This window comes from Lipophrys pholis, assembly GCF_963383615.2.
Source record: "Lipophrys pholis genome assembly, chromosome: 19".
Classification (NCBI taxonomy): Eukaryota; Metazoa; Chordata; class Actinopteri; order Blenniiformes; family Blenniidae; genus Lipophrys; species Lipophrys pholis.
The window spans coordinates 5,753,005-5,780,665 of record NC_137647.1 but is presented as its reverse complement, the minus strand read 5'-3'; the positions used below and the strand labels follow the sequence as shown (position 1 = coordinate 5,780,665).

Genomic DNA, 27,661 nt, shown 5'->3' with positions numbered 1-27,661 from the left:
TCTAACATTTCTGTGCTAAGTAGTACCGAAATGTTAGTGTTGTTGCGTAGCCGTCAATGTTGCTCATGTCCCATAGACTACAACTCCCAGCATGCACTGCTCCGAGGAGAGCGGGAGGAAGCAGATGGCGCTCATGAGCAGTTGCTCGTCACTCCCTCCGTTCATCCGTCAGAGGAGAAATGGCTGCAGCTCTGTCCCGTGCCCTCAAACTGCCCGGTAAGATGCTCCGTCAACATTTCAGCACACCGACTAACAGAAAACAGTGAGATTAGCTGCCAATTCCGACCGGGATGACAATTAATCTGTTTACCGATTCATTTCAATGCGCCGCTTCGTCAAACACGCAGCTCCTGATGTGCATCTTATCCGATTGAATTGATGTACGTAAATCACGAAAAACTGTTGTATCAGACGGTTTAAATTTTTTTTTTAATCTATTCTTCTTGTCGTATGATGCCCTTTATCATGCTACTAGCTGATGTTACACCAAAACAAGCTCATCTGATGCTGTAAGCCTTGTAACATAACAGACATAACGGTACTTTATATATTCCTGTTCTTCCATTCAATTTGAAGTGAGGATAAAGATGTACATCAGTTTTTCAGAATCGATTTGAGGGGATATTGACGATTTGGCTAAAATACCCAATGTGTCACACTTAAGTCACACTACATATATGTATACTTTATAGATAGATAGATCCTCTTTAGAGCTTTGCTCCACACAGAATAGAATATCAAAATTAGCAATACTATTTCAAATAAGCAAATATTTATATTCCCAAGGCAAACAGTGAATGAATCCATACACAGAGAAGGGATGAACATTAACACTATTTACAAAGAAGTGACCCCTGCAGACCTGAACAGTTGACACGATGGATTTATCTATTCATGTTGTTTACTCCCCAAGGTATTTCAATCCAGAGAACCGCTGCTTCAATGGACATTTTCAGTTTTTTGGACCATTCTCTGTAAACCCTGCAGATGGTGATGGTTGGAAATACCAATAGAACTGCAGTTTGTGAAACAAACACAACCGTGCCACAATCAAAGTCACTTCAACCACCTTTTTTTTTTTTTTTTTGCGATTCAATAACTACCGGTCTCCATGCCTAAGTACATTGAGTCGCTGCCATGTGATTGGCTGACTAGCTATTTGGGTTTAACAAGCAGTTGAACAGATGGTTGTAATAAAGTGGCTGGTAAGTGTAGGTTTATATTTGTGGTTGTAGTTTGCAGTGGTGTTTCTCCTATTCTGTCCTCCTTCTCTAAGCTGGCCAAACTATTTGGAACATCTTCGAGCAGAGTAGCTTTGAGTGTTTACGTGCACCAATAATACACAATCATCAATGTATATCTTGTTTCCTGCAGGGAAGAAGGGCTCCGAGCTTGGGGAGTATGATCCACTCACCCAGGCGGACAGCGAGGACGACAGCGAGGAGGACGACCTGGTGCTCAACTACCCCCGGAATGGCCTGGGCAGGGACGGCGGCGGCCTGGGCACGGCCTCCTCCAAGAACCGGGGCAGCAGGTCCGGGAGACTGGTGAGGGCCGAGGTGGAGGCACAGGACGAAGAGGAGGATGAGTGGCGGGAGCGGCTCCCCAACAAATCCAGGAAGAACAGGAATGACGCGAAGGGCGCGCAGCACTGGGGCCACAGGGACTCGGACATGGGGGGCATCAGGGAGGATAGAGGGGGGCACAGGTCGCTCGGGGGCGGCCTCGGCGGTGGACTCGGGGTTCACAGTGCTGAGGCGGAAGAGAAGAGGATGAGGATGAAGCACGCTGTTCGGAGTGCGTTCTTCCTGGTGCCTCTGGTCTGCGCCATGCTGCTGGTGCTGCTCTGTGCTTTTCTGATTCCTTGTCAGAAGAGAGAACTGGAAAAGAAGCTGCAGTGGGAGAGAGCTTTGGGAGACGCAGGAGGTAAACACAGAGCGGTTCCCATAAAGTGCACACACTCACACACATGTGACTCACTAACATAAACTATAAAGATCACCTTCTCTATTGACACACAAAAAAAAAAAGCACAATCACTGGTTATTATCTTCACTTCAGGACCTAAGAAAGAAGATTTTGCTGAGACAATAACACCTTACCCTGTAATTAGCCTCCAATGGTTACACAGGACAATACGCATTATTCTAACAACCACATGCTATAACATTAGTGACAAGAAAGTGACAAAATTGAGTATAATGACTCTTTATCAGCAACATTTTTTTAAATCAGTATTTTATCAAACATGCAAACGGACAACAGATAATAGACTGATAATATGAGCCAAAGACGCTGCTGGTGGTTGACGTCCATCTCTCCTGTGTTGCTGTGTGTTCAGGTGTCACTCCACCCGCTCTGGCCCTGTGGGATCTGGATGGTGATTCAGTGGAGGACGTGATTCTGGGTGTTACTCAGTGGACTAATGACACCCACACGACGCAAGGGAACAAGAGTATGTGAAGAAGTCATTTGATAAACATTTGTCTCCACCCCACTGATTCAGACAGTTGATGTGAAAACAAAGAGAATAGCACGTTCCCTTTCACCTTCTTCTTCGTAGGAAGTACAGAAACGGGTTCGATTTTGACTTTGTCACAGCTTTTGTAGATCATCAAATGTGTCTCTGTCCCAGTCTACAGCGCTGTGGCTGTGTCTGCGGTCAGCGGCCAGGAGCTCTGGAGAAAAGTGATGCGGGAGTCTGTCATGTATGTCCAGTGTGGCCTGCCGTACGGCGCCACATCGTCGCATGTTTGTCCTCTCATCGGCAAATCCGTCATCATGGCCGTCAATGGCACGACAGGTGAAGAGGACAACAGAGATCTTTCAGCCGAATGGGCTTTGTAGACGTATGTAAACGAGGAAGTGGCAGCTGCGGGCCTTCATGAGTTTCCTGTCACTCCCCAGGGAAGGAGCTGTGGACTGCCCTGCTGAAGAACATTGAATCTCAGGCGGTGTTACTTCCAGACGTTCAGGGAGACTCGGTCCCGGATCTGCTTGTAGCCACACTGCCTGCAGACGAGGTAACGTGTTTGTCAACAAACCCATTCCCCCCCCACATTCAGCTACAGTGGAGCACGTCACAGTTAATTAGCTCCGCAGTGACTGAGCTTTGTGTAACTCTGTGGCTCTGTCCATATCCTACAAATATGTCACTGTACAGTCGTCAATCAGCATTCTCTCCTGCACTGATTTTCAGTCTTTGGATCTCTCCCTGACTTTGATTTCTGGACGGACGGGGGCGATTCTTGGACATCCGGTGCCTTTCAACCTCACTGGACAAGGAAAGCTGATCGGTCCTCTGCTGCATGAGACACAGCAAGGAGCGTACTACATCCTGTTTGGACTCGGTAAGAGGAGGGACGAGTGTAAAGAGCCTAAATACTCAAACCTCACCAGTTTGACACGAGACAAGAGTGCCCTCGTACACAGAACAAACCCAAAGCTCATATGTTTATAAAAAAGAGCAACTCAATCTGTCGCCGTACATGTGCTTATGTTGTCTGTGTTGTGCCACATCACTCTGTGAATGTCGGTTCCCTCAGGTAACGTGGAGGCCATCTCTCTGCGAGACATCTACACTCGCGCCACGGGCAAAATGCCCGTCACTCAAGCACTCAGAAGGAGAGATCCAGGCTGGGAGGCTCTGAGGAAAACAAATTCCTCCGCCTTTGTAAACATCTACAGGTACGGCTCAGTGAGCAGGTCTGATTACACTGCACAGACTCTCTGTCTGTATGATCAATACGAAACCTGCTTTGTCAGAGACACAAAACCAAACACTGAAACGGTTGAGCTGCAGTTTGAGTGCTGGTGAAAACATTCATGTTGTTCACTATAGTTGAATCCTACTTAGACAGCTCAGACTTATTGAATACTTGTCTGATTAATAATGTTTATCAGTCAAAGTGAAAAACATAAAAAAAAAAAACCCACAGTGAAAGACGATATAAGAGTTAATCTTTGAGTTAAAAATTGCTCTTCTATGTCATTTTTTCCAGAGGGTCTGAACGTGTGGAGTTCCTGCTCCCCCTTGTGGCTGGGTTTGGTAACAACCGCAACAGCCTGGACACAGTCTCCAACGTGAACTCCACCAGGAGTGACTGGGTGTTGGTGTACGGCTCCAGCAAGCTGTCAGTGCTCAGACAGAGGGACCTCCGCAAGGAGTGGATCTTCAACTCGGATCCAATTCACATGTGCGAGCCTGAATATTCTGTGTCTTTACAAATCACACTACTTTTACATTCCCGTCATGTCTAACAGTTTACTCCTCCATACCAGGCAGGAGGTTTTAAGTGGTGGAATCGTGCTCGATAGTCGACAGTTTTTAGATGAAGATTTTGCATGCAAACTCACACAACCCTAAACGATACAGCAGAATCCTAAAGTTTGAGTGAAACTTTCAGTAAAATAAGTTTGCTTGCTGCAGTCAACCAGCCCCGGGACACTTCAATGAAGACGGGATCCTCGATGTCTTCAGTCAGCATTCAGCAAATGGTGTCATGGAGGTAAAACAGATCAATTCAAGTTGAAATGAATTCATTAGAGACTTTTCATTTTCCATCTGATGCCACAGTAACATACATTTTGCCCTGTTTGCCGTTTCTCCCTCCTCTTCACCCGCCAGGCTCAGATCGTAGACGGTGCAAAGGGGCACCTCCTCTGGTCGGCTCAGTTTGTCTGTCCTCGTCTCGTCTTGGAGACATCCACACTCTCCACCTCGACCGGCCAATCGGCTTTCCTGTTCTGGGCCAGTGAACCAATCAGAGCGCAGAGCAACGCTACCAAGACAACAGTGAGTCTCTCCTCGGGGGAGCTGAAGGCGTAGTGAGAACCAATCTGCTCTGCTGAAGGAAAGCAAAGGAGGCTCAATGAATCCTTTTATAACACTGTTTGTTTTAAATCTAGTCGTTACAGTCAAATCTATATAATTCGATTCTTTATATTGTCCTTTTTCATTGATGCCTGTGAAGCATTTTGTAGCTTTGTTTGGAAGAGCGCCTCATAAAGTTGATTATCTGCTATTATTATTTTGATGCGTGTAATAACTCCTCTATACTGATGATCAAGGTGGCGCCAGGTGTTGCAGCAGCGCAGCCACTCATCAGAAAACTCTTCCTGCTGCACCCGACATATCCCACAGTCCTGCTGGAGCTCAGCAGCACCACGGACACAGCAGTCACATCTGCAGGTACAAAACCGAGGCGCCAGCATTTCTGTGTTTTCACATAGGTCAGAAACAAGGGTGAGCATCGCTCCCACGGCTTTACTGATTCCTGACTTCAGTCTTTCTGTCTTCTCCAACTCTTCCTCTGACAGTGAGCTATCTGGAGCATCTGAAGGACGCCACCTACATCACCGTGTCGTCGCGGCCCACGCCCGACTCTGAGCCCGGCGCCCGCATAGTGAAGAGCATGAGCCTCAGGGCCGCCATCACCAACGGGCAGATCGTCAGGCTCGGAGGAAGCAGCAAGACGGGGAAGCCGCTGAAACCCAGCGTCTTCGAGATCAACAAGTTCTTCAGGCGCCTGTCCTTCAAACATCAGGTGAGACACAAGCAGCGTGTGTTGAGTGGATGAAGGGAAGGATGATGAAACGGTGATGAATCTCTCCTGTGTTGTTCTCTTTTAGTGACGAGCCGCCGCCGCCGCTGTCGCCGCCGCCGCCCCCGCCACACGGTGGAAGTCGAACAACCAAAACATCTCATGAAAGGTAGAAAGGGACGAAGGCGGCAGACGGTTCTGCACACAGGAATCACCGACAAACCATCTCAAGCTGTTTACATGTGGACACGTTGTTTATGTTTTATCTGTGCTCACCGAGTACGAGGCTCATCGCCTTGTAAACAATTGGCCGCTTTTGTTTACATTTGTACAATTGAGGTACTTATTTATTTTATTTATTAAGCACTTCGGCATTCTAATATTTAATTTAATGTTTGTAGTTGTCTGGACTCAGTGGCAGACGTGTATAATATTCTAGCTCAGCACAGTCAAGAGCATCTCCTCCAAGACGAAGAAAAAAAAACAACTGTTTGTGTCATGTTACTTTACTAATTACTACAACTGAAGATACTTGTTATTTCAGGAGGTAACGCTTCAGTTATCCTCGTGTTGTTATGATGACGCTTACGGTGCTGTATTCTGAAACTTCTGCGGGACAGTCTATTGTCCGCTTCGCTAATTAAATACAACTGAAGTTACATGAGTTATTTCAGGGGGAAGACGCTAAGATAAACTACCAACCCGGATTTCATGAAAGTGACCAAATATTCAGTGGATACAGTAAAATGCTAGTAAAACTACAGTTTGATATCTTTAATTTCACTGACTTCAGTTCTAGGAAACTTGGTTTTTCCAGTTAAAACATTTGCATCATAACTTCCAATCAGTTTGCATCGAGCTTATTCTGTACCACCGATATCGGCAATGTACATCATTTTATAACACGACGGTCACAATTCTCACAGGAGGTGTAATAATGATTCATAAGAGACCCCCCCAAAAGAAATCACATGGTGGTATAAAAACAAGCAAAGGGACACAGAAAATATTGCAAATGTCACAAAACCAAAGAGGAAAACAGATTGTGTCTGTATGAGTCTTTTACAAATCTAGTCCCAGAGGTCTGTTTTTTTGTTGCTTTTATATGATTTCCAGGTCAGTATTCTCATGTATTCTTCTTTCTGCTTATGAACAACATAAATCGAGACGATGTAAATATTTAAAGCTGTACAGTATTTATTGACTTACTTTGCCTTTTGGGTTTAACTTGTCAACACATGTTTTCACACTGTTACGAGTCCACAACCGTCATTCCAAGGCGGTTGTGACGATGTGTGAAATGGAAATGAAAAGATGCATCTCTGCACGGACTCGGTTGGTGGAGAAGATATTTCTCCAGTTGTGTTATCATGTTGGGGATTTTGTTTGCTCAAGGTGACCGTGAGATATCAGGTGATGCTGCCATGAAAGAGCACTATTTCATTACCATCAAACTGGCCTAAAAGCCATGACGTCAGCTTGAGTTTTGACATTTCACTCTATTTTGTACCAGAAGGTCTCATTGAAATTGGTTTTGGTGGTATTTGTTTAGTTTTGGGAAAATCTAGACATTTTCATCACATGTACTCTGCGCCACAACGAAGACATTTCTAAATTTAGAGGTTGTTATGACACTATTTTACCCATTCAAGATTGAAATTGGGCTATTTGTGGCCCCAGACCTAAGATGTGTTTGACATTCCTGGTCCAAACATTTGTAATATTGTGACTGTTCTATTATTAAACTCTGTGCTCGCACAACAGCTCACAAATCCTTGCGTTCCTTGTTGTTCTTACTGTTAGTTTACATTGTTGTGTTGTTAGTGGAACGTGTGTGTGGGTGCAGTAGCAGCTTTACCACCACACGGGGGCGCCGTTTCTCCCGGTCCACGTCCCCTGAATCACTCCTGGTTTTTCCGCATTGCTGCCGCATCCATCATCCACCGCTCTGATCTGATCATGGCGTCGGCGCTTCTCGGTCGCCTGGCCCGGCTCTCGGCCCTCGGACGCGGCCGCCCCCCGCTGCTGACCCCCGCGGTGGAGCCGTGCCGGGCGGGCACGGGCCGCCGCGCCGCCGTGAGCTCGTCCTCCGGAGCGATTCTCCCCAAACCCAAGAAGGTGAGTCCCGGTGTGCGCGCACCGCGGCTCGGCGTGAAGTCAGAACCAGGGAGGCTTCACCTGGAGGGGCAATAAATAATTAGACTGGGGGCATTCATAAGTTTTGCTGAGGATATATTTTTTTGCAATAGCAACAAGTTTATGTGTCTTGAAAAATGACTCAGTAGATTTTAAGAAACTTTGACACATTCTCTGTGTTTTGCATCACTTTTTTACGATGTGAGTGGTTTCTCTAGGTAATCCTGCTGTCATCAGGATTAATAATCTCCCCCCAAAAATTATAATCTACACATGTAAGCAATATTATTTTCAATTTTGTTAAAAAATTATCAAAAAAAATGCAATTCTTTCCTTGCAAAACATTTAATAAACTTTTCTTAATTTCCTAAACTAATGTCAACACACTATCTCCAATATTATAAGCTTGTTAATTTTAGAACAAACATAAAAAAGTTGCAGTGTTGCATTAGAGCTTGTACAGTGGCACGAAGTATGACGGATGCATCACTTCCTCTGTCTCTTCTCACCCTGATGCACCCAACATTCTGGAGCAAGTCAGTCTGGATTCATGAGACCACGTGACCTACTAGGTCACTAGCTCCCTAGAAAATTATTATTATTTTTTTAAATTAACTTCACTGATTAGTGGTTTCCCCCTGTTCAGTCCCTTTGCATCGTGCATGAGGAAATGCTCCCTCCTTCACTATTAAACACAGCCCTGAGGTCAACTGCTGTTTTTCTGCAATCTTATTATGTTTTCTCAAACAGACGTGACATATCTTCCACATGGTTGCTTAAGAAATAAGAAGCTGTTCATTGCATCTGTTGGGGTTAAATAACTTGTTGCCAACTGACAGATACCAGTAATGATCCAGAAGGAGGCTTTTACTTATTTTCTTACTTAAATCCAGGTGGCAACTCTTTTTTCTTTATTTCGGCCGCGCAGTGTATGTAGAGATGTCAAATAAAGAAGCATTTATAGATTTTTCAAGAATCTTTACTTGATAATTTATCAGGCAACTTTAAAATAAAAATAATAATAATCCCTACGTTGAAATACAAATGTGTTTTAGTACGTTTTTCAAACTAGAAAATCATTTTCTGACTCATGATCAGTATCATTACTGATGATTATGCCACTATATTACAATAGTAGTGATAATTAATAACGCAGGAACATTATACATACAACCTTGTTTTTTCCAGGAAAAAAGTCAAGTCTGTAGTTTTGCTGAGTCTGTAGGAGAAACTGTAATAACCCTTTCACAGATTTAGTGATGAGACAAGTGTGTCGAGGCGACGTGACCGTCACTAACTTGTCTTTATGGTGGATGTGCGACACTGGGGAGGCAGACCCCCTTCGGCCTGTTCCGGATTGCTCTGGTAGTGGTGCCCTTCTTGTATGTGGGGACTCAGATCAGCAAGAACTTTGCTGCGCTGCTGGAGGAGCACGACATCTTCGTCCCCGAGGACGACGACGATGATGACTGAGGGGTCTGTAGGCTTCCTGGTTATCAGGTATCCGTCACTCGGGCTGTGGGTTTTGAACTGTGAGTCTTTGGTTTGCTTTTGTTTTGCAACCGAGGTTTTCAAAAAAAAAATAAAAACCAAAAAGTTGCTTCCCTCATTAAAACAAGCGACTTATTAACTGTTAAAGCCGTTAATCCACCTCACAGCCAGTGTGCAACTTTCAAATTTGTATATTTTGTGAAGCTCCTATTGAACCGTTTGTGGATTGTTCAACACTATTACAAAAACAACTAACAAGAAAAAAAATGGTGGCCAACAGCGGCATATTTCACCAGTTATGGTTAGAAACTGTAAAAAAACAAACAATCTTGGGACAATTAATAAAATTGATAATTAAAATATTTTCATGAGACAAAAATGAATAACAGCGAGTCAAGAGGCCTCTGTTGTTTCTTTAACATCAAACTGGATGAAATACTGGATTTGAGCTTCCAAATAAAAGTGGGACAAAAAGAAAAGTTGCATTCTGCTAAAAATATATGAGAACAGCTCAAACTGACCTCCCTCACCCTGCTCAGGGCCCCCCCCTGAGGTCGAGCTCACACTTTGAAAACCTCTGGTATCTTAACACCTCCAACCAGATCACGCGACGCTGCATTTGAGTCCAAGATGAAATACGGGAATTTGAACTGCCAACACGATAAATAGAACGCACGACTTTCTCACACCTCTCAGGTAACAGTTACAATCTTTTAAAGTGTTCGAACCAAATAAAGAAGTACAGCCATATCTCATCTCACCAGAGACTCGAATGCAGCAGCGAAGAAGGGGAATAGTTTGTCACGTCAGAGTGTGTGTCTCTATTTCTGTGGCTTGTGCGGCTGTTTAACAATTGCTTGTGTCGTATCTTCAGATTAAAAATGATGGCCACTCCTCTTTCCCTGCAGATCGTTGGGAGGTCACTGCTGCCGTCCCGTGTCTGCAACCTTGTCGAGCAAATACAAAAGCCTTCCTGGAGTTGCTGCTGTGTTTTCAAGTCGCCTCCGTCTGCGCTGGATTCAGGGTTTCACTGCTGTTACTGTGGGCCGCTCGGACCGTGTTTGCATGCGCTGCTTGTTTCGTAAAAAAGGGAAGAACACTTTGTGTAAAAGCTTTGTCAGTGGAGCGTGGTGAGAGTCGGTAGAGTCTGTGAAAACAGACTAGATGTCACACAATCGCTCCGAAATAAAGTGTATTTTTGGTGTTTAAGAGCGTTTCTCTGTAGTCTAAAGGTTTTGCGAGATGTCAGAAAAAAAAAAAAAACCCAATAAAAATCTTTGATGCACAGTCGAACGCTGCTTCTTTAGATCTATCGTCCTGTACAGTGAATGGAATTAATGTACCATAAGTGACCTAATGTACCATAAGCACAACGCCTTTTAATTCAAATCAACCTCGAAAAAAAAGAGACGGCGCCCAGGTACGTGTGTGTCAAGCGTGTATTTACAATAAAAGAGAACATTTGTCACGGAGGACGGAGGTTCAGTTCACGGGTCGTGACCGCTGTAGAATTTGGTCAGAAAGTCGTTCGTACGAGGCTCCTGGTTCTCGTTGAAATATCGCATGATGTGGGTCTTCTGCTTCCAGACATGGATCGTTTCCTCAAGCTCCATTTTCCCCTGGGATTAAAAAAAAACCAAAACACTTTTAAACACCATGAAATTAGGATTTGAGCAGTAAACCTCGACACTTATTTACATGGAAACATGAACTGTTGCCCTGTTTGTAAAGGTAATGAAGGATCTTTTTACCTTGATGACCAGCATGTCAATGACTCGGGGATCGGTGATGTGCTTGTTTTTGTCAAACATCTCCCTCACTTTGTCTCGTCCCTGACGTGTTGAGATGTCCAGCTGAAACGTGGTCACTGCAGGGGGACAAACAGAAGACCAACCTTTAACTAGTGTGACAGCAACATTTTATCTCTGCATCAATATGCCATTCGACAAAAAAAAACTATACAGCCTGAAAGCAAGAAAATATTGTTAATTGTGTGGATGTAACACATTTGATATCTTCTACATGAAGTAGAAAGACACTAGTAGAAAGACAAATGACTATAAGCTGTCATTCCAGGTGGAGCTTCATTGTCTGAGGTCACATTTTACCCAATTTAGGGAAAATAAAGCATTACAAATGGTGTTAAAATAGCATTGATTAACAATGGTGGATGTTATCAAAGAATTATTAAAATGCTGAAAATCTCCCAACCTGAAGCTTTCACTGCACAGCTGAACAAGTTAAATATGAGACAAATGGCTTGAAATTTAAAGTGTATATAGATCGTAGGAGCAGCAAACGCTTTCCTGGACCATACTGAGCCAAAGGATATTTAAAAAGATTCTAAAAGTGAATAAATGGTGCATTTTTATCTGAATGAAAACCATGTGTTCTCACCCCTGGTACAACAGACAAACAGAGGAACTTTTTTATTTACTTTCATCATGGTGAAAAACATAAACAGGTTTAGCTCATGCAGTCGATGCCTGCCTAGGAAATTAGTTTAAACTGAATTCCCTTAAGGGCTACTTGGCATGCGAACCATGAACTGCCACTTCATAAGTATTTGCACAATTTGATCCCTACTTTTATAGTTTTTTTTGGAAGCTCCATCAATTCTGACTGAATGTTGTGACGTCACTGATTAATGTCAATACAGTTGTTTTCCTCAGGACTTCACGTCTTCTCACGAACTTATCTTAGGATGACCAACCAGCAAGAATGTATGAAACAGCACCACCTTAGATTTAAAAAAAAACTTAAGACACCTTTGTGTTTAGAATTACCTTAAACTGTAAATTTAGAAATCAATCCACATGAGATCATCAGAAAGCTGTTTTGATGTGGGTGTCAGTAACTAAACATTAGTTTGGCTCGACACTGACGAGCTTCTCAAGTCATCACTTAAATCAGACATTTCTGCAAATTACTGGCGAACTGACAACGTTGATCAATGTTTTATTGTGATTATCTTGCGGTTAATTTAGCAGCCGAGTGTGTTTTAGCTAAAGCTCCGTATAGCTCGACCTTGACGCTGTCGCTTCACTCCACTGTTTTCCGACCCGCGGCCAAACAAACGTACCCGAATTTGGGACCTCTCGGTACCAGGCCCGGTACAGCTCACGGACCCTGCGTTTGGCCTCATCTAAATCCCGACTGAAGATCGGCTTGACGACTTTAGAAGCGGCGGCTCCGGCGCGGGTCGCAGCTGTAGACGCCATGACGGCTGCTTCGTCTGCTTCGGCGCTTCGAGTTGGTTTATTATGTTCACATGGGTGCGCTGCTGCCCCCTAAAGGACAGGGGGCTCCACTACAGGAGGCCAACAAGGAAATACGTTTTTGTCACTAAGGTTCCACAGTAAAATGCCTCCAGATAGTTAAAAAAAAAAGAAGAAAAATCTAATATGAATTCTTTAGTTAATTGAAAGATTACGGTCTCCCCCCCAATGCTTTTTTTAAACTATATACAAAATGAGGAAATTGGTGTCCGGTAGATGATCTATTATTATTCATTATAATGATTTCTGGCAATAAGTCATATATTTGGAAACCTGTTTATTTCCGAACAAGACTCAACAGCAATAGCAAAGAAAAGCGGTTTGGCATTGGCAGAGAAGGTTTGGAAACTTGTTCATGGGCACAACCCACATATTTAGCTCTGTTGCTCATCTCCCAAATGTATGTTGTTTCTTACCGTAGCTTAGAAAACTAGTGGGAGAAGTATGCAGAAGATAAAATTTCCCCTCTAACAATTTTTGAACCTGTATTGTAGGCCAAATGACACATCAAACATCATTGTTTCTTTAGTCTCTTTGCAAATCATAAATATTACAAATAATATCTTTGAAAGCATTTTTACATTTTGAATTAATCTGGTATACCTTTGTAAAAATGCACAAAACTCTCATCCAAGACTTTCTTATATTTACATATCTAATGATATCTTAAGAAGCAATGCAATGGCATCAAAATGACCCCTACTACCATCACGACTTCAATTAATCACAACAACCTTTTCTCACAGCATATTTATGTCTTTATTTCTAAAACTAATGAAAGAATTTCTCCTGAACGAATTACGACAATCAGCCAGTGTTAGATTAGAGACAAGCGAAGACTTGTGATAGGGTGTTTGCAGGTGGAACCGGAACGAATTGCTCTTTACAGAAATGATTTGGCTGGATGTATTTTATTGATTGCAAAAATGTGTATAATTTACAAAAGTACAAGCTTTACAGAACATTAAATATGAAAATGCAGGTAGATAGTCATTTTATCACAATACATACAGTCAACAATAATAAAAAAAAAAAATTGGCTCATTATTGCAACACCTGTCATTTGTGGTGATGGTGGCACATGCACGATGTGCCTTTCAATGATCAGGAGAAACTTAAAAAAAAAAAGAGTTCTCAGCTTGAAATTGAAGACATTTGTGATGTGGGACAACAATCATTCAACAGCGTCTCCGGGTGTTTAAACATAAAGTTCGCCCTGAATCTGCTTCTGTACAATTTACACTATAGATCAGTTTTCAATTCAGCCTGCGAGGAGTGAGAAATCTTTGCCATCTGGTCCTGTTTTAAATCCCAATACATATTTTCTGTATTCACAAACACGTCATACGCACAAATATTTCCGGGTAAATCTAAAAAAAAAAAACAATTACACCTAATGATATGCTCCCGTTCTTTAACAAAATTTGTGCTTTGTCCCCCCCCCCACAAAGTAACCTCAACAAAAAAATATGTACAGTAGAAAAGTGAAATGACCGCAGCTCCTCTGATCCCTTCTCTCTCGGAAAGATCTGATGAGAAGTTTATTCAACTTTTAAAAAAAGCAGATACATGATTACAAAATAGAAATTAAAAATAATAACCGTCATTTAAAAAAATATTCCAGTTTTCAGACCAAATGTGCACTCATAAAAGCAAAAGGCTGAAATCAACTATAAAGAAACGGAAAGTGCAGTTTTCTACATCCTGTGTGGCCCAGTGTAATGAAACCAAATAGCTACTCTATGCTGCCCGTTGGCAGAATGATTGAAAACTATGACACAGTCAGCACTCCGGTCCTCTGTCGTCTGTGACGGAGACACGCCTGCAAAAAAGAAAAAGGAAAACTTTCACTCTACAAGTATGTTTCTCTTTAGATTTGCAGTGTGTAATACTTCGATTCTTCCACTTCTTTACACGGTGAAACGCCGCTCCTCTGAGCTTCAGCAGTTTGACATTCTTCGACGTTCACACATTCTGCAGTCAGCGTGACGTCGGCAAAACTATCGGCTGCATTGACGTGACATTATTCATCCCACCGTCTTCTTCTACGCGAGGCGCTCACCTGTCTGCACTCGTACCAGCAGCTGCCGCTCAGTGATCCAGGCTGTTTCCCAGCTTCTGGCCCTCCTGCAGAGCAGCCATGGCCAGCTTCAAGTGCTCCTTCAGACTCTGGATCTCGCGCTCATTCCGGCCTCTCATCCCGCTCAGCTCCTCGTGCACCTCAGTGTATCGCTCACAGGCCAGCTTTTTCTCCTGCACCCCCGGAGAAAAAGAAAGTAAAAAAAAAAAAAAGATCAAATAAAATCTGGAGGCTTTCACCACGATGGAGTAAAAGTCTCTTTCATGTTGGGAATTTCAAGGAGCTGCACGAGTACCATGTTGAGAAACTGCAGCTCATTCCTCAGACAGCTGATTTCTTTGTTCAAGTACTCGATCTCGTTGTCTTTCATCCTGAGAAGAACCTGGAGAAAAAAAAAACAACAGCGCGGCTTCCTTAAATGACGAATGAGACAACAAATATAATCTTTTATTGTTAAAAAAACCCTGAATTATCATTAGAACTCTGCTTGAAATTAGGAGCTCACTGTACAATGACTTCAGAGATTTAGATCTGTTAAAAAAATGAAGGAATTTGCAACATCTGGTAACTTTTCTATTGTTTTAGAACCAAAAAATGTCTATAACTGGTAGTTTTCTGATACAAAGGAAACAAAAGTGATATTTTGGTTTTAACTGAGGAATAAACTAAACAGTCGTAAGCAAAATCGGTTCCACATTTGCCTCGCCAAAGAAACTTTGCTTATTTACCATGCACGTATAATATCTGACAATAGATTAGAGTAGATTATCTATTTTATCTATTTCAATTCATCACCAGAATGTGATCCTGCCCTCTCAGATTAAGAAAAAAAGTACTAACTGTATCTTTTCTACATAATTGAAGACGATCGAGTTAAAGTCGACGCAAGAGTCACATTGTAGAAACAACCACTTGCAAACATATGAACTCTTCACACCTGCAAGACGTGTAAAACCGAGAGCTAAAAAAAAAAACCCCAAAGAAAACACAGCCTGACAAACACAGCCCACACTCACCCACTTTCAGTTTCAAGTACACGCTGCAAAGCGCCATTACCTCCAGTTCGCAGGACGATCTGTCTCTGTTGTCTCCCGAGGCGTGATCGGTGGTGTTCGATCGCAGGCGGAGGATCTCGTTGGTGAGGCGGTCCTTTAAGTCCTGTGGAGGAAATGATTTCATCTTAAAGTATGGTCACATATGCACGAGTTTGCAGGCTGAAAAAAAACTATAGGTGTCCCTACATGTGAACATATCAATGCCCATATAAATGCAGTAAAGTTTCTCTGTGTGCTATTGTCAGCACTCAAATTGCTTGTTTACATTAATAAAACGGAGTAATCAAGTCATTTCTCCAGCATAATGAGATCTGTTGGTGAGAAACCAGACTAGCACAACTAGAAGTTTCTCAAATTGTTTAGATAACTTTGTTCATACAGACCGGTTTAACTAATTTAAACTCTTTCTGCACTTGGAAAAACTAGAAAAAAAAAGTGACATGGTCACAACATGAAGACAAACAACACCAAACACGGCATGCAGCAGCAGGAAGTTCACCACTTCTGGTGTGAAGTGGAGACAAACTGGAATGGAAAAGTCTCAATACAGCTTAATACAGTGAGACTGTGGGCGTCGCCAAGTTCAACAAGACGAGATCAGACGTTTTTAAATAACAGGAAGTTTTAGTTTTACAGTCTTATGTAACTTCACGCTCAAAATAACACATTTCTGTGAGGCTGGAGCCGACTCACCTGGTTCTCCCTCCTCAGCTGCTCCATATCTCGCTCCTTCCGGCTGATCTCCCTCTCTCTCTCGGCATTGTTCTGCTCGGCTCGGTTGAGGTCCAGACACTTCTGAGAGTAGCGTTCAGACAGTCCGGCCAGCTCTCTGTGCAAGGCCTGAGTCTCTGCCCTGCAGCCACACATCAACACACACACACACACACACACACACACACACACACACACACACACATTGTTTATGTTAGCTCCTCACTTAAGTGAAGACACAGCAGCTGCTTTGAGTCTCTCTGTTAGTCACGCTGTCTGCTATCTTTTCGCCATTTTCACGACCGAACTACTATTTTTCAGAGATCCTGCAGACAATTTAAGCTAATCGTAAAATTAAATGGAAGCCACTTCATCTCTGTTGCACTTATTGAATCCCAATACGGTCTTTTAAGTATACGGTTATTATTTCCTATGAATTATGTGAAACAGCAGCAGCTTGCTCTGCGTTTCATGGCACAAGCATTTCCTGGAGTGGTTTTGAAAACCTCCTCAGTGCCTATAACCAATAACCACAAAAAAAAAAAGAAAAAAAGGAGGAGCACGAGGAGCGAAAAAAAATGCAGAACCAGCAGGGCAGATAAGCCCCAAAATGCAGGGTCCAGTAGCAGGAGCAGTGGCTGACACAGCTCGTGTCAAAAGGCCTTGTGAGGCTTACAAAAGAAAACTAATCCATGACCAAATTCTTTGACATTCCTCAAGTGCCTGACAGAGCCCGGTGGCCACTGTGGCAATGGCCTTGCTTCGACAGGGAACGCTGGGTTGTTGTATAGTCGGCAAATTCAACCTTTTGTAGCCGGCGAGCTCCTACTTAAAAGCACGAGAGACCCGTTCACATAAATTACAAGTATTGGCTTGCATTGAGTGGGACTGTGAGCCAAGCTACAGCCCAGAAATGATATTCAGAGCAGAGACAGGAATGCAAAGGGAACGTTTACAAGCACGATTACGCGTTTGTTTTTCTGCTCATGTGTTAAATATGTTTCTGCTTTTTAGGATTCTCTGTTTAAGTCTCCAATGTATCGGCAAAGGCTGATTTGACGTGACTCACGTTTGTTGGGCTCGTAAACTGTGAGAGTCCAAACTCCCACCGCTCAGCCTCTGGACTTTATCCACCTCCCGCTGCAGCTCCTCTTTGTGTTTCACCTTCAGCGCCTCCATCACTGCAACACAACGTTACACAAGTGTGACACAAAAACGTGACGTTTAGGTTTTTTTTACTCTCAAGTGAAATTCGCATGTCCATGTTACGCATTCAAAATACGCATTGGTATTTAATCATCTAACAAACTCTCTAGTTATACATAATCATCTGCTTTGCATTGAGCCTCACTACATTTATTATATTACTTTCACTTGGGAAAATCTGTTCTAAAATGGTGATTTGATAAAAAAAATTTAATAAATCCAACTTATATTAAAGCCTCAGCTGTCAATATTAATATGTCACATAGTGGGGGCTTTACAGCGGGAAGCTTCAAGGACTGGAGACAAAAGAAATGTTAATAAAAAACTATTTATGAGGCACTTTTTAATCGAGGTTAGGGCGAATCAAAGTGGAGATAGATGCAGTGATGATCAGACAAAACAAGGTACGACAAGGAAACTAAATACAAAACGGGAATAAAAGGAAAGCTTTAAAAAGATGAACTAATAGTGACATGAAACAAGGTAAAACTGACATTAAAACAACTAAAAGTCCAAATTAAAACACAAATATAAAATAAAATGTATGAATAAAAGAAGTGAGGATAATGAAATAGCAAAAAATACACATCAAACTAAAATGAAAAAATTTGAACAAATAAATAAATCTCTCATGATTAAAAGCCAAACGTTTTATTTAGAAGTAATTTCATTTGAATGTTTTTTTAAATCCTTCTGGTTTCCTTCAGATGCTCAGATCGACTGCTCCAGCTTGTTGCAGCTGAACGAAGCCACACCGAATGTCTCTGGTCTATATTTTGGTAACACTTATCTGAGATCACCCGAGACCAAACCGCCACCGTGCTTCACAGTGCGACTGCTGCCGCCACCAAGTTACTCAGCAGCCAGTAGCAACGCAGCAGAAAGTGACGTGACGATCAACAAAACACCGATGTGAGTCTTAAGATAATGTAGACAGTGTTGAAGTACCGTATGTCCAAACTCTGCTTTTCGCTATAAACGAGTGGTAATAGAACAATAGCTTGATTCTTGTTTGTCATTTCCTGAAGGTACAGATGCATATCTGATAAGGCTGTTATTTGTGTGTCATTGTGGGTGTCACTTTCCATTGAGAGATTACAATTGTCCTGATGAACTCACTTGTACTGAAGTTTATGAAATTATTTCAGAGTTTTAAAGAAGTGACATCTTGCTTCCATGGACGTTGAACTTCGACCACAAACCCCTGACGTCACTTCCCCGGTGGTTCTGAGGTTGATGTGTAGGTTGGTGAACTGACCTCGTGCGGTGTCCCGGGTCTCCTCCAGCAGCAGTCGGTCCTTCTCGCTCTCCATCTCCTTCATCTGCCGCTCATGCTGCCTCTGCAGCTCTTCCAGTGCTTGGCGATGAGCGCGCTCCATGGCCACCAGGCTGCGGCTGCAGGATGCCTCAGGGCCGCAGTCCACCTGCACACTTCCTCTCCCCCTGGCTCTTCCTCCCCCTACGCCTCCTCCTCCTCCCTGTTGCAGTTGCTCCAGCTGCTGCCTCAGTGACGCCACCTGAGGACAGAAGAAGGTGGAGGTAAAGCCCACTGACAAGCTGATCAATATGCGACGTCGATGGTTCACAAAGCCAGCGATAGTTTGCACTTTATGATGCCTTCATCGACTTGTTTTCATTATGTCCTTTCCAAATAAAATTCATTAAGGCCACATTAAATATATAGATTTTTTCTTAACTCCAGGTGTAACAATTATAGCCCATTCTGAGCAGATAATCCCAGACGCCAAGTATATATAGAGGAATTCTTTACTTCGTAGTGACAGTGGAAATATGTGAAAAAACTTGTGTGTTGCTTGGAGCTACTTTTGGCTGTATTTTGTTATGTCAGAAGAAACAGGCTCAGCAAAATATGTGTTCACTGTTTTCTCTGCAGATCTCAGGAGCAAAACATTGCATGTTAATGGAACAGTTTGGTTTCTGCGCAGTTCATATTTGCTTCATAAAAGCATGACAATAGTTCCCCCGTGCAGCTTCAGCGCAAGTATCTGGTTCAGAGGAAAAGCAGAAGCAGTTTGCTCGATGCTTAATGATCGACGGCTGTTTTCTCATCACACATTTAAGTCATTCGGGAGGAGAGATTATCTTCCCCTTCAGGTCAGAAGCAAGTGAGTTCTTAAGATTGATTTGAAAGTAACTGCGGCAAACACTGTGCTTGAAATGCTATTTCACATTTCTTGGTACATGCTTTAACACGGATCCTTGGCAATGTTCTATAAAGCAGCAGCTAATGATTCGCCGTCTAAAGTACAGTTATATAAATACACAGAGCACAGAGAACAAGGTTTCTCCACGGTATCAAACTCTTTTCTGCTCCAGATATCTGTAGAACAGATTAAAAAAAGCTCTTAGTCTTTAGACAGGTCAGCTTGACACTGTAGCCTCTTCATCATTTCTCCCCCATTTACTTGTAAGTGTAGTAATAAATAACAACTGATGTTTGGACCATATGTTTTGGAAAAAAGCCAAATAATGTCATTGCTAAGACTGTACCCTCATGAAGTTATTGAAAAATAAAATAATATGCAGGACTTTTTGTGTAAGAAAACAAGTGTTACATAATCAGGTAACTAAATTTATGAAGCCAGAGCTGCTTGTATGTATAATACAACGACGGCAAGCTGCTTTGATTAAATTGTAGTATGTGTATTTCTAAACCAGATATCAGTGAATTCTTTTTAGGAGGACACCACAGGAACGATATAACAATCTCAAGGTGCAAGAATCACGTATCGACACTTCACAGGCACCGCAAACCAAGATACACATCACATCACACAGAGACGGTAGAAAGCATCTTCAGTAGTCTATTCCAATCGTGACGTTTTACATATTATTCTTCTACATATGGAAAACACTACTGAAGACTAAAAGCAAGTCAGAAAATGAGGTAAAAGTGTTAAAAGAGAGAAAAATACAATAGCTTGATCTCATCTGTGCAGATGAAAGGTTAATTTGCTTTTTCATCGAATTTGCAAATTGGGAAAAGAAAAACCTCTCCACGCACTACCTCCCTCTGCAGCGCCTCATTGGCTGACTGGCTGGAGGACCGTGATCCCGTCGTCGACACGGAGCTCATTTCTTTCAGCGGCATCCGCTCGAACTCGGCCCACTTCTTCTCGATTTCATCCTCCATGTGCGACCTGTGGTTGGATCCCACGCCGCCGCCCTTCCTGGACAGCACGGCCTCCCACTGGCTGCTCGTGTTCCTCTCCTCCTGCCACTGGCTGTGCTCTCGCCCCTGGCCCTCGCCGGCTTCTCTCTGGCCGGGCGGGAAAGGGCCGGAGGAGGCGGGAACGGGGGACAGCTCGACGTAATCGAACCTACGCTGAGCTGGAGGTTCCAACTGGGAGTCGCCATGGCGTGACGAGAGCCGGCGGGAGGAGGGCAAAAAACGGGAGTGGGAGTTTTCCTTGTCGCTGCTGCTGTCAGGTAATCTGCAGAAGAGAGCGTGAAGGTACAAATTATAGTTTGATAAATTAGAAGAGACGCATTAAATAAACCGCATGTTTTTGTACCAATTCAAATTGGACAAACAAAAAAAAACACGTAAAGAAGAGAATTTAAAATTAAGTGGACTTAAAGAGCAGCGAGCGGCAATAACAGGAGCCCAGAAGTTCCTCAAGGAACCTCGCTTCAAATAGAGTTTTGTTGTTACTTTTTCCATTCAATACACTTCCTTTAATCTCTCTCACCATTGGTGGAGGGTGGGAGGTAGTGGGCGGAGCCAAGACACAGTTACCATACTCTTTGCCACCAGTAGTAAGATTTTTTTTTTTATTTTTTTAAATCCATTGCCTCCTCTGGAATAGAACCGATTATATAGAACAACGGCTCAAATGGCAAATCATTCATCAAGACTTTAAAAGTGTAACAGTGGCCCGGAATTAAAAACTACCGAGATTACAAGACGACTTCTCATTTAACACAGTCTCACATTTACCGATATATTTAGTTTATTCTTCTCTCAGATCTCCTGCCACACTGGTTTATTCCAGCTGTCATTACATTAGAGAAGCAGCATTTTAAAGCCATTCAAACAAGTTTTTAGCAACCGCCTCCACCACATGCCGCCGGATTCTCAGGCAAGAAAGTCATCAAAAACTTATGAATTTATCAAGACGACACCAAATGACCATTTGTTTCAGATTTACTTAGAATACATGCACCAGTACTTCGTTACAGGTCCTGAACCTTGTTATGGTTTTGCAAATTTTGGTAAATTGTTAGGTTTGTTTAGAGCAAATTCTGACATTAATCTTAATAGTAAATAAGGATTCATATCCAAAAAAGACTATTAAAATGTATACACAGAATAGATTTAGTTCTATTTACTGTGTGAGGTCTGGAGAGCTGCTGGGACGTATGCACTTCTTCAAAACCTCGATCCAGTTCCGTCTGATTCCAGCGGTCATGGCAGACAGCGTGAACACGGCCTCCCGCGTCTGAAGGAACAAAAGAGAACAAAAACAGGTTAAGGAGACACAGACGTATACGAGAACTGGGTTATGATGGAAGCGATAAAGTAAGTACGAAAGTGATCCACAGAGAGAATGGGGGAAGACACACTGACGGAGATGCGAGTCATGATAACAGTAGAAATTGAGAGGGGGTGCGGTTAAAGCTGAAAAAGCAGACAAAGATGAAAACAAAGAAGAAAACCAGTTAGAAAATAGAAAAGAGTCACCTGTATTTGAAACCCATAGTTTTTCTCCACATCAAACTCGGATACCTTCACACAGGATTTGAGGTCAATCTCTCCGTCCAAGTCATCTTTCTGTACGGAGAGGAAAATCAGTCGAATCAGCGATAACACAAACTGTTTGTGCTTTAAATGCTCATTTCAGCTTGTTGTAATGAGTCAGAGATAAAAAATAAATAAATACCTCCTCTGCACTTGAGTCTCTGTAGTACTTCAGTCCAGCATCAGTCAGAACAAACCAATGCTTCTTCCACTGGAGAGAAAACAAAAAATAAAACCTACTTAGACCAACATTGGAGTGCTACCAGCGAATTGTAAATTAAAATACAAACTGAAAAGCAGTAGATTTTCAGTTTGAGCAGGCCTGAGCTGAGCAGAAAGACGTACAGCTCACGATGCGTGAAATGAGAAGCTCGCTCAGTCGAGCATTTCATTCAAAGACAGGAGACACCTGCTGAGCCTCAAGCCATCAAACTATTAAAGTGATAACAGGGATGAACAGCTGCTATCGCTTTACAACGAAGCTTTTTCATTAACACGGACGGACGGTGGGAAGAAGGGAGGAGAGGACATGGCCGTGTAGCACCTTACCTCCCCGCTCGCGTCCAGCTTTGACATCCATCCCTTTTTGAAGTTCAACAGGTCGGGCTGCAAAGCAAAGAAGAAACACATTCGCCAATGTTTATCTGGGTGACTGAACAAAACACAACTAGAAAGGAGGAAGTGCGTACAAAGTACAGAAACAAGGGAAAACAGTGTCTTAAAGTGCAACAAATTCAGTAACTGGACACACAGCAGGGCCTGTATCAAATTATGGGGCGTGTTTCATATAATTACATCTTTTGCTCCATCAAAAGACTTTAACTGCGACTGAACCACTGAGGGATTAATCTGTGAAAGCAAGAGCTACAACTGCAGGCATATTTGATCACAAAAGACCTAAACCTGTTTCCATTGAGGAGAAATTAACGACAACAGAAACTGGAAATGTCAGCACAGGCAAAGTTTATATTCGTCTACTTTGTAATAACCTTTGCATAGAAGCACTGTACATGGTAAGCACTTGTATGGACGTTTTGCACTTTTAACATGTTGACCATACAGTGTGTGTATCTGTTCCGCTGTCGTATCTCCACACCACAGTGTTTGCGTAAGAGCTTTGGGGCACTTCAGCAAACCTCTTTCTGCTTTTGACACGATGACAGGAAGAGGAAAAACTCACACGAGGCACCTCAAGAAGAGGCGATCCCAGATTAAGATTACGCAACGTTTTCCAGCATACATTCCTCCCTTTGCTTATCTCTCTTTCACAACCCTGTGCATTCCTCACTTTAAAATCTCTCTGTTTTTGACATCTCACCCCCCCCCCCCACCCCCCCCCCCCCCACTGCCATCTAACTTTCATCATTGTGGTATTTTTGTCTTCAGATGCTCACTTCTTGTAATTCTTTGCACCCTTTTCCAGGTATTTCTGTGAGCCAAAGTGCCACACAGCATAAACCTGATAATCTGTGCTGCTGATCAACTAATTTTAAGGTCTGATGCCCGCAGACGGACCATGTAGTGAGGATGTTGAAATGTGACCAAAAATGACCACAGATTAAATTGACCTTGACGTCCGTCACGCCACATGTCCAAATATCATTTACTTCTGTTTAAAAAGCTGATTTATGAGCTGAAACCCAAAGAAATCAGACAGTTAACTGTGGTTTTTAACTTTGAGGTATAAGTTGCACAATGCATGCCTAAACTCAAGAGGCAGGGCAAACTGAACAAAAACATATACACAAGCAATTGAAAAAACATTTTTGGATTCTTGGTTTAGGACATTTTATGTTCTGGAAATTATTGCAAGACTAAACCACCAGCCTGACCGATGTATCTGGGAAGAGACCAACAATTTAAAAAATGAAGATCATCAGACACTTTCAGAAAGGTTTTGGGGATTTATGGCTGCACAAAGAAAGAAAACAAACTCACATACAACTATATTTTGCATTATGATTTAAATACGAGTTCAGCCCGTTCGAATGGGTCAAACCTCAACTTGAATTAGGGCGTAATCGTTCACATACCCGGGATCTGAAAGCTGTCAAAGAGCAACACTGAGGCTTCAAATCTTCATCGAAATAAGGATCAATCAGGATCATTTCAAAATGTGAACATTGTCTCCAGTTATAGAAAAAACTGATGCCTGATATGAACAATTACTGTTGTCAGTTTTGTCCTTTAGGCCAGAGTGGTCATGACTTTGTTCAAAGAGTTCAAATTTGACAAATATTGAACAGACAAAATTTCTATCTACATTTTTTTAAACTTTACTAGGTGGTGAGTGGCAGTGACGTCGACGTGTGTATTTTTCCTGATGATTATTACATTAGTATTAAGGAAACTTTTCAAAGAATCTAAGAGCCTCACGTGAACCATGCAGGTATAAAATTGTCAAAAAATAAGATTGCAATTGTACGTTGTCTAACTAACACATCAGATTTGATGTCAATTTTCTTACTTGGATTTTTCTTTACAGTCGTTAAAGATTGCATTTGTAACATTTTGACTGTTACTCCAAAAAAGATAATTGACAGAGAGCAGGGCTGGTAAACATAAGGCCCGTGGGCCAAAACTGGACTGCAAGAGGCTCTAATCCGACCCACCAAACCACCAAGCAAATTGTTTAAGAAATTCAAAGAAAATACAGATTTTTAAAAACGTATTTCTTTAGAGACACAACACAACACTGCAACACGAGCTGAGATATCGGTGAAACTGCAATGAATAGCAATGAATTAGCCTCAAAGCCATGCTGTCGAGGTGAGTTTGTAAAAACATGAATAACACAACAGCTATGGAAGTGTTTGGACATTTCAATGTATTTAGCACCGGAAGGTTTCATTAAAATTGGCTTTATGTTGAGAACGTAGTAATTTTTGATAGTATTTGTTTTGCTTTTTGTGACAATATAGGTATTTCCATCACATATACTCTGCGCAACAACAAAGATAATCTTGAAAGTTTAAATTTAAAAGGCTATTGTAGCACTATTTTACCTGTCCGGGCCACTCAAGATGAAATTGTGCCTTTTGTGGCTCCTGATAATGTGTTTGACACCACTGACATACAGGGAAATGCAATATTGACCTTTCATTTGCATGTTTTAGTGTATTTTTCTTCTTAATTGTGTGCATTTCAGGATGACTATCCTACATTTTCATTGTCCTGTTTTGCTCAAAGCACCTTGCAAGTGTTTTTATAATGCTTATTATTGATATTATTATGATGATTAAGATAATCATGATGATTATATCTATTGTATCTTCTGTTTTGTTAAACATATGTAACTTGAAGAATTGAAAAGTCAAAAAACAACATAAAATTGACTTATTCCATCATTTCTTTTTCTGAATTCTTTCCCTAGACTTGGCTCATTTGTCACAATATTACACACGAGTCCCTTTTCTCCTGCCAGATACTTTGTTTTAAGGATGAAACCTTTAAAAAAGTGGGTTTTATTTCAGTTCCTGTTGTAAAGTGACCATGTGTCACTCACAGCTGGCTGTACAGTGACACTTACAGTACGAAGCTAACACAGTAAACACAAGAACACAAGAACACAACAACACGTTTGGAAGCGTAAGACACATTTTAAAGGTGATATTTAGCTAAAAAAAAACTTTTTAGAAAGTGCCTAAAACTTATAATACGTGTTTAATTCAAGCTAGTAGCATTTTTTTTAACGTGTTAATTTTGCTACTAGCTTCGTAAAGCTAATATACGTTGACGCTTTTTAAAGAAAATTATTAAAAAAAAGAGACATAAAGCGACTAAACAGTTAATTTAATTTGAGTCAGGAAGAGGTGACAAGCAGGAAAACAAACAAACAAACAGCTCTCTGAGATGCGAAACACACTTTTTGAAAGTTGTGAAACAGCTGCTTTACTCACCGTCATGATGAACGGATCCGGACGGAGTGAAAACAGAGAAAAACTGTTAAATATAAATAAAATAATAATTAAAAAAAAAAAACCCTCTTCGTTCCTCGGGAGCTCAGCTCATCGACACCTTACTTTTCACCGAGGACGAATAAACGCGAAAAGAGATTATAGACATAAAAAAAAAAAATGAAGAAGAAAAAACCCACACACCCGCCATTCATAGCAGGGTAACTTCACTTCACGGAGGAGTGAAGTTCATTTCTTCACACGGAGAAAAGATCATCCCACTAAAACTCGGTAAAATAAACTGTTAAAAACTTGATCGCTCCTCTTTCTGGAGACCCGTGTGGCGCTAACGCTACTCTCTCTGCCACTTCCTGGGCGGATCCGTCAGAACCGTTGCTGAAAACAAGTCTCTCTCTCTCTCTCTCTCTCTCTCTCTCTCTCTCTCTCTCTCTCTCTCTCTCGCTCTCTCTCTCTCTCTCTCTCTCTCTCTCTCTCTCTCTCTCTCTCTCTCTCTCTCTCTCATCTACGCACCAGAGTCACTTTTAACATTATTCCTTATCTCTTGGATGAAAATAAAAAGGCACCATGAGTAAAATGGGGTGAAAAAATTGTAAAGAATTCCGAAAGAAATGAAAGAAAAAAGGGAAAAATGACCTTTCCAGTGGCTATAAGACTACAACTCTTCCCTGTGTATAGTGTTTGCAGTGTTCATTTAATCATTTCTGTGTTTATTATGGTCTGCATTAAGCCTTGTAGGTCTTAATTACGTTTTACATTTTTATCCTGTCTTATATAATATTCAACTTTGTTTATAATCATTTCCCTGCAGAGCAAAGCTTCAAGTCATTTCCCTCTGGGATTAAGAAAATATTTATATTTTATTCCAGTCAAGTGAACTCGAGTCTTTCATTTGTCATGAACAACTATGCACAATATAATGTGCTGAGAAATATTTTTAGTACCGGTTCCACACAAACAAACAAGCAAACCTGCTCATGGGGAGAACATGCAAACTCGGGCCAGTATTTGACCCCATGACCTTCTCTCTATGAGGAAAGAGCGCAAACCACTGCTCCACTGTGCAGCCCACAGTGACATTGTCTTCAGCAATAAACAAGCTTCACACAATACAAAGTCATATATATATAAAACAAATCAAAGATTACATAGAAAAATAATAAAGAAATACAAAAGCTAGGGGTTTCACGGTAAATTTTCCAGGATTATTCTTCTCCAATAATACTTCACTTCCTTAGGAAAAGTGTGAAAATTTGTTTTGGTGTATAGATTGTTTTCAGTAATTACAATTGTTTTAAAGGCCAAATCATGGAAGGGATTTTTAACAGGTATACCAAATAAAACAAAGAGTTGCAAAGCAACCAGTGATGGAAGTCTAACCAAAAAGCATGACTACATTTGTAAATGCTGAGTTGTTTCAATGTCTTCTTCACAGAAAGAACAACGACAGCAATCAAAATTAAATCTCAAAACTTCTGAATATCC

General features: G+C 41.8%; 4 protein-coding genes across 6 annotated transcripts; 2 read left to right on the top strand and 2 right to left on the bottom strand.

Annotated features, from left to right (window-relative positions):
* The first annotated feature begins 98 nt into the window (after nucleotides 1-98).
* On the top strand, nucleotides 99-7,313 carry fam234b (family with sequence similarity 234 member B). 2 transcript variants are annotated; one of them, XM_080488477.1, is made up of 13 exons: nucleotides 99-216; nucleotides 1,375-1,926; nucleotides 2,342-2,455; nucleotides 2,636-2,803; nucleotides 2,908-3,023; nucleotides 3,200-3,350; nucleotides 3,546-3,687; nucleotides 4,002-4,196; nucleotides 4,430-4,508; nucleotides 4,628-4,795; nucleotides 5,071-5,191; nucleotides 5,320-5,546; nucleotides 5,632-7,313. In XM_080488477.1, exons 1-13 carry the CDS (start codon nucleotides 180-182, stop codon nucleotides 5,632-5,634), a joined length of 2,073 nt encoding a protein of 690 aa, XP_080344603.1. In that variant the 5' UTR covers nucleotides 99-179; the 3' UTR covers nucleotides 5,635-7,313. The 2 variants fall into 2 exon arrangements, with proteins under 2 accessions (XP_080344603.1, XP_080344602.1); XM_080488476.1 differs by having other exon boundaries at nucleotides 120-216; nucleotides 5,320-5,663.
* A 139-nt stretch (nucleotides 7,314-7,452) lies between these two features.
* Nucleotides 7,453-10,456, top strand: smdt1a (single-pass membrane protein with aspartate-rich tail 1a). Its single transcript, XM_080487182.1, has 3 exons — nucleotides 7,453-7,661; nucleotides 9,015-9,179; nucleotides 10,079-10,456. Exons 1-2 carry the CDS (start codon nucleotides 7,503-7,505, stop codon nucleotides 9,150-9,152), a joined length of 297 nt encoding a protein of 98 aa, XP_080343308.1. The 5' UTR covers nucleotides 7,453-7,502; the 3' UTR covers nucleotides 9,153-9,179; nucleotides 10,079-10,456.
* ndufa6 (NADH:ubiquinone oxidoreductase subunit A6) lies at nucleotides 10,396-12,409 on the bottom strand. The gene is made up of 3 exons (XM_080487181.1): nucleotides 12,253-12,409; nucleotides 10,922-11,037; nucleotides 10,396-10,789 (listed from the first exon to the last, which is right to left on the bottom strand). The coding sequence occupies exons 1-3, from the start codon at nucleotides 12,389-12,391 to the stop codon at nucleotides 10,658-10,660; spliced, it is 387 nt and encodes a 128-aa protein (XP_080343307.1). The 5' UTR covers nucleotides 12,392-12,409; the 3' UTR covers nucleotides 10,396-10,657.
* Nucleotides 12,410-13,189: 780 nt separating this feature from the next.
* triobpb (TRIO and F-actin binding protein b) lies at nucleotides 13,190-26,521 on the bottom strand. 2 transcript variants are annotated; one of them, XM_080487687.1, is made up of 14 exons: nucleotides 26,363-26,521; nucleotides 26,162-26,204; nucleotides 22,812-22,868; nucleotides 22,405-22,473; nucleotides 22,206-22,295; nucleotides 21,854-21,963; nucleotides 20,529-20,955; nucleotides 18,759-19,017; nucleotides 17,364-17,475; nucleotides 16,277-16,436; nucleotides 15,585-15,686; nucleotides 14,824-14,910; nucleotides 14,511-14,701; nucleotides 13,190-14,270 (listed from the first exon to the last, which is right to left on the bottom strand). In XM_080487687.1, exons 1-13 carry the CDS (start codon nucleotides 26,371-26,373, stop codon nucleotides 14,540-14,542), a joined length of 1,689 nt encoding a protein of 562 aa, XP_080343813.1. In that variant the 5' UTR covers nucleotides 26,374-26,521; the 3' UTR covers nucleotides 13,190-14,270; nucleotides 14,511-14,539. The 2 variants fall into 2 exon arrangements, with proteins under 2 accessions (XP_080343813.1, XP_080343814.1); XM_080487688.1 differs by lacking the exon at nucleotides 26,363-26,521 and having other exon boundaries at nucleotides 26,162-26,234.
* Nucleotides 26,522-27,661: the final 1,140 nt, after the last annotated feature.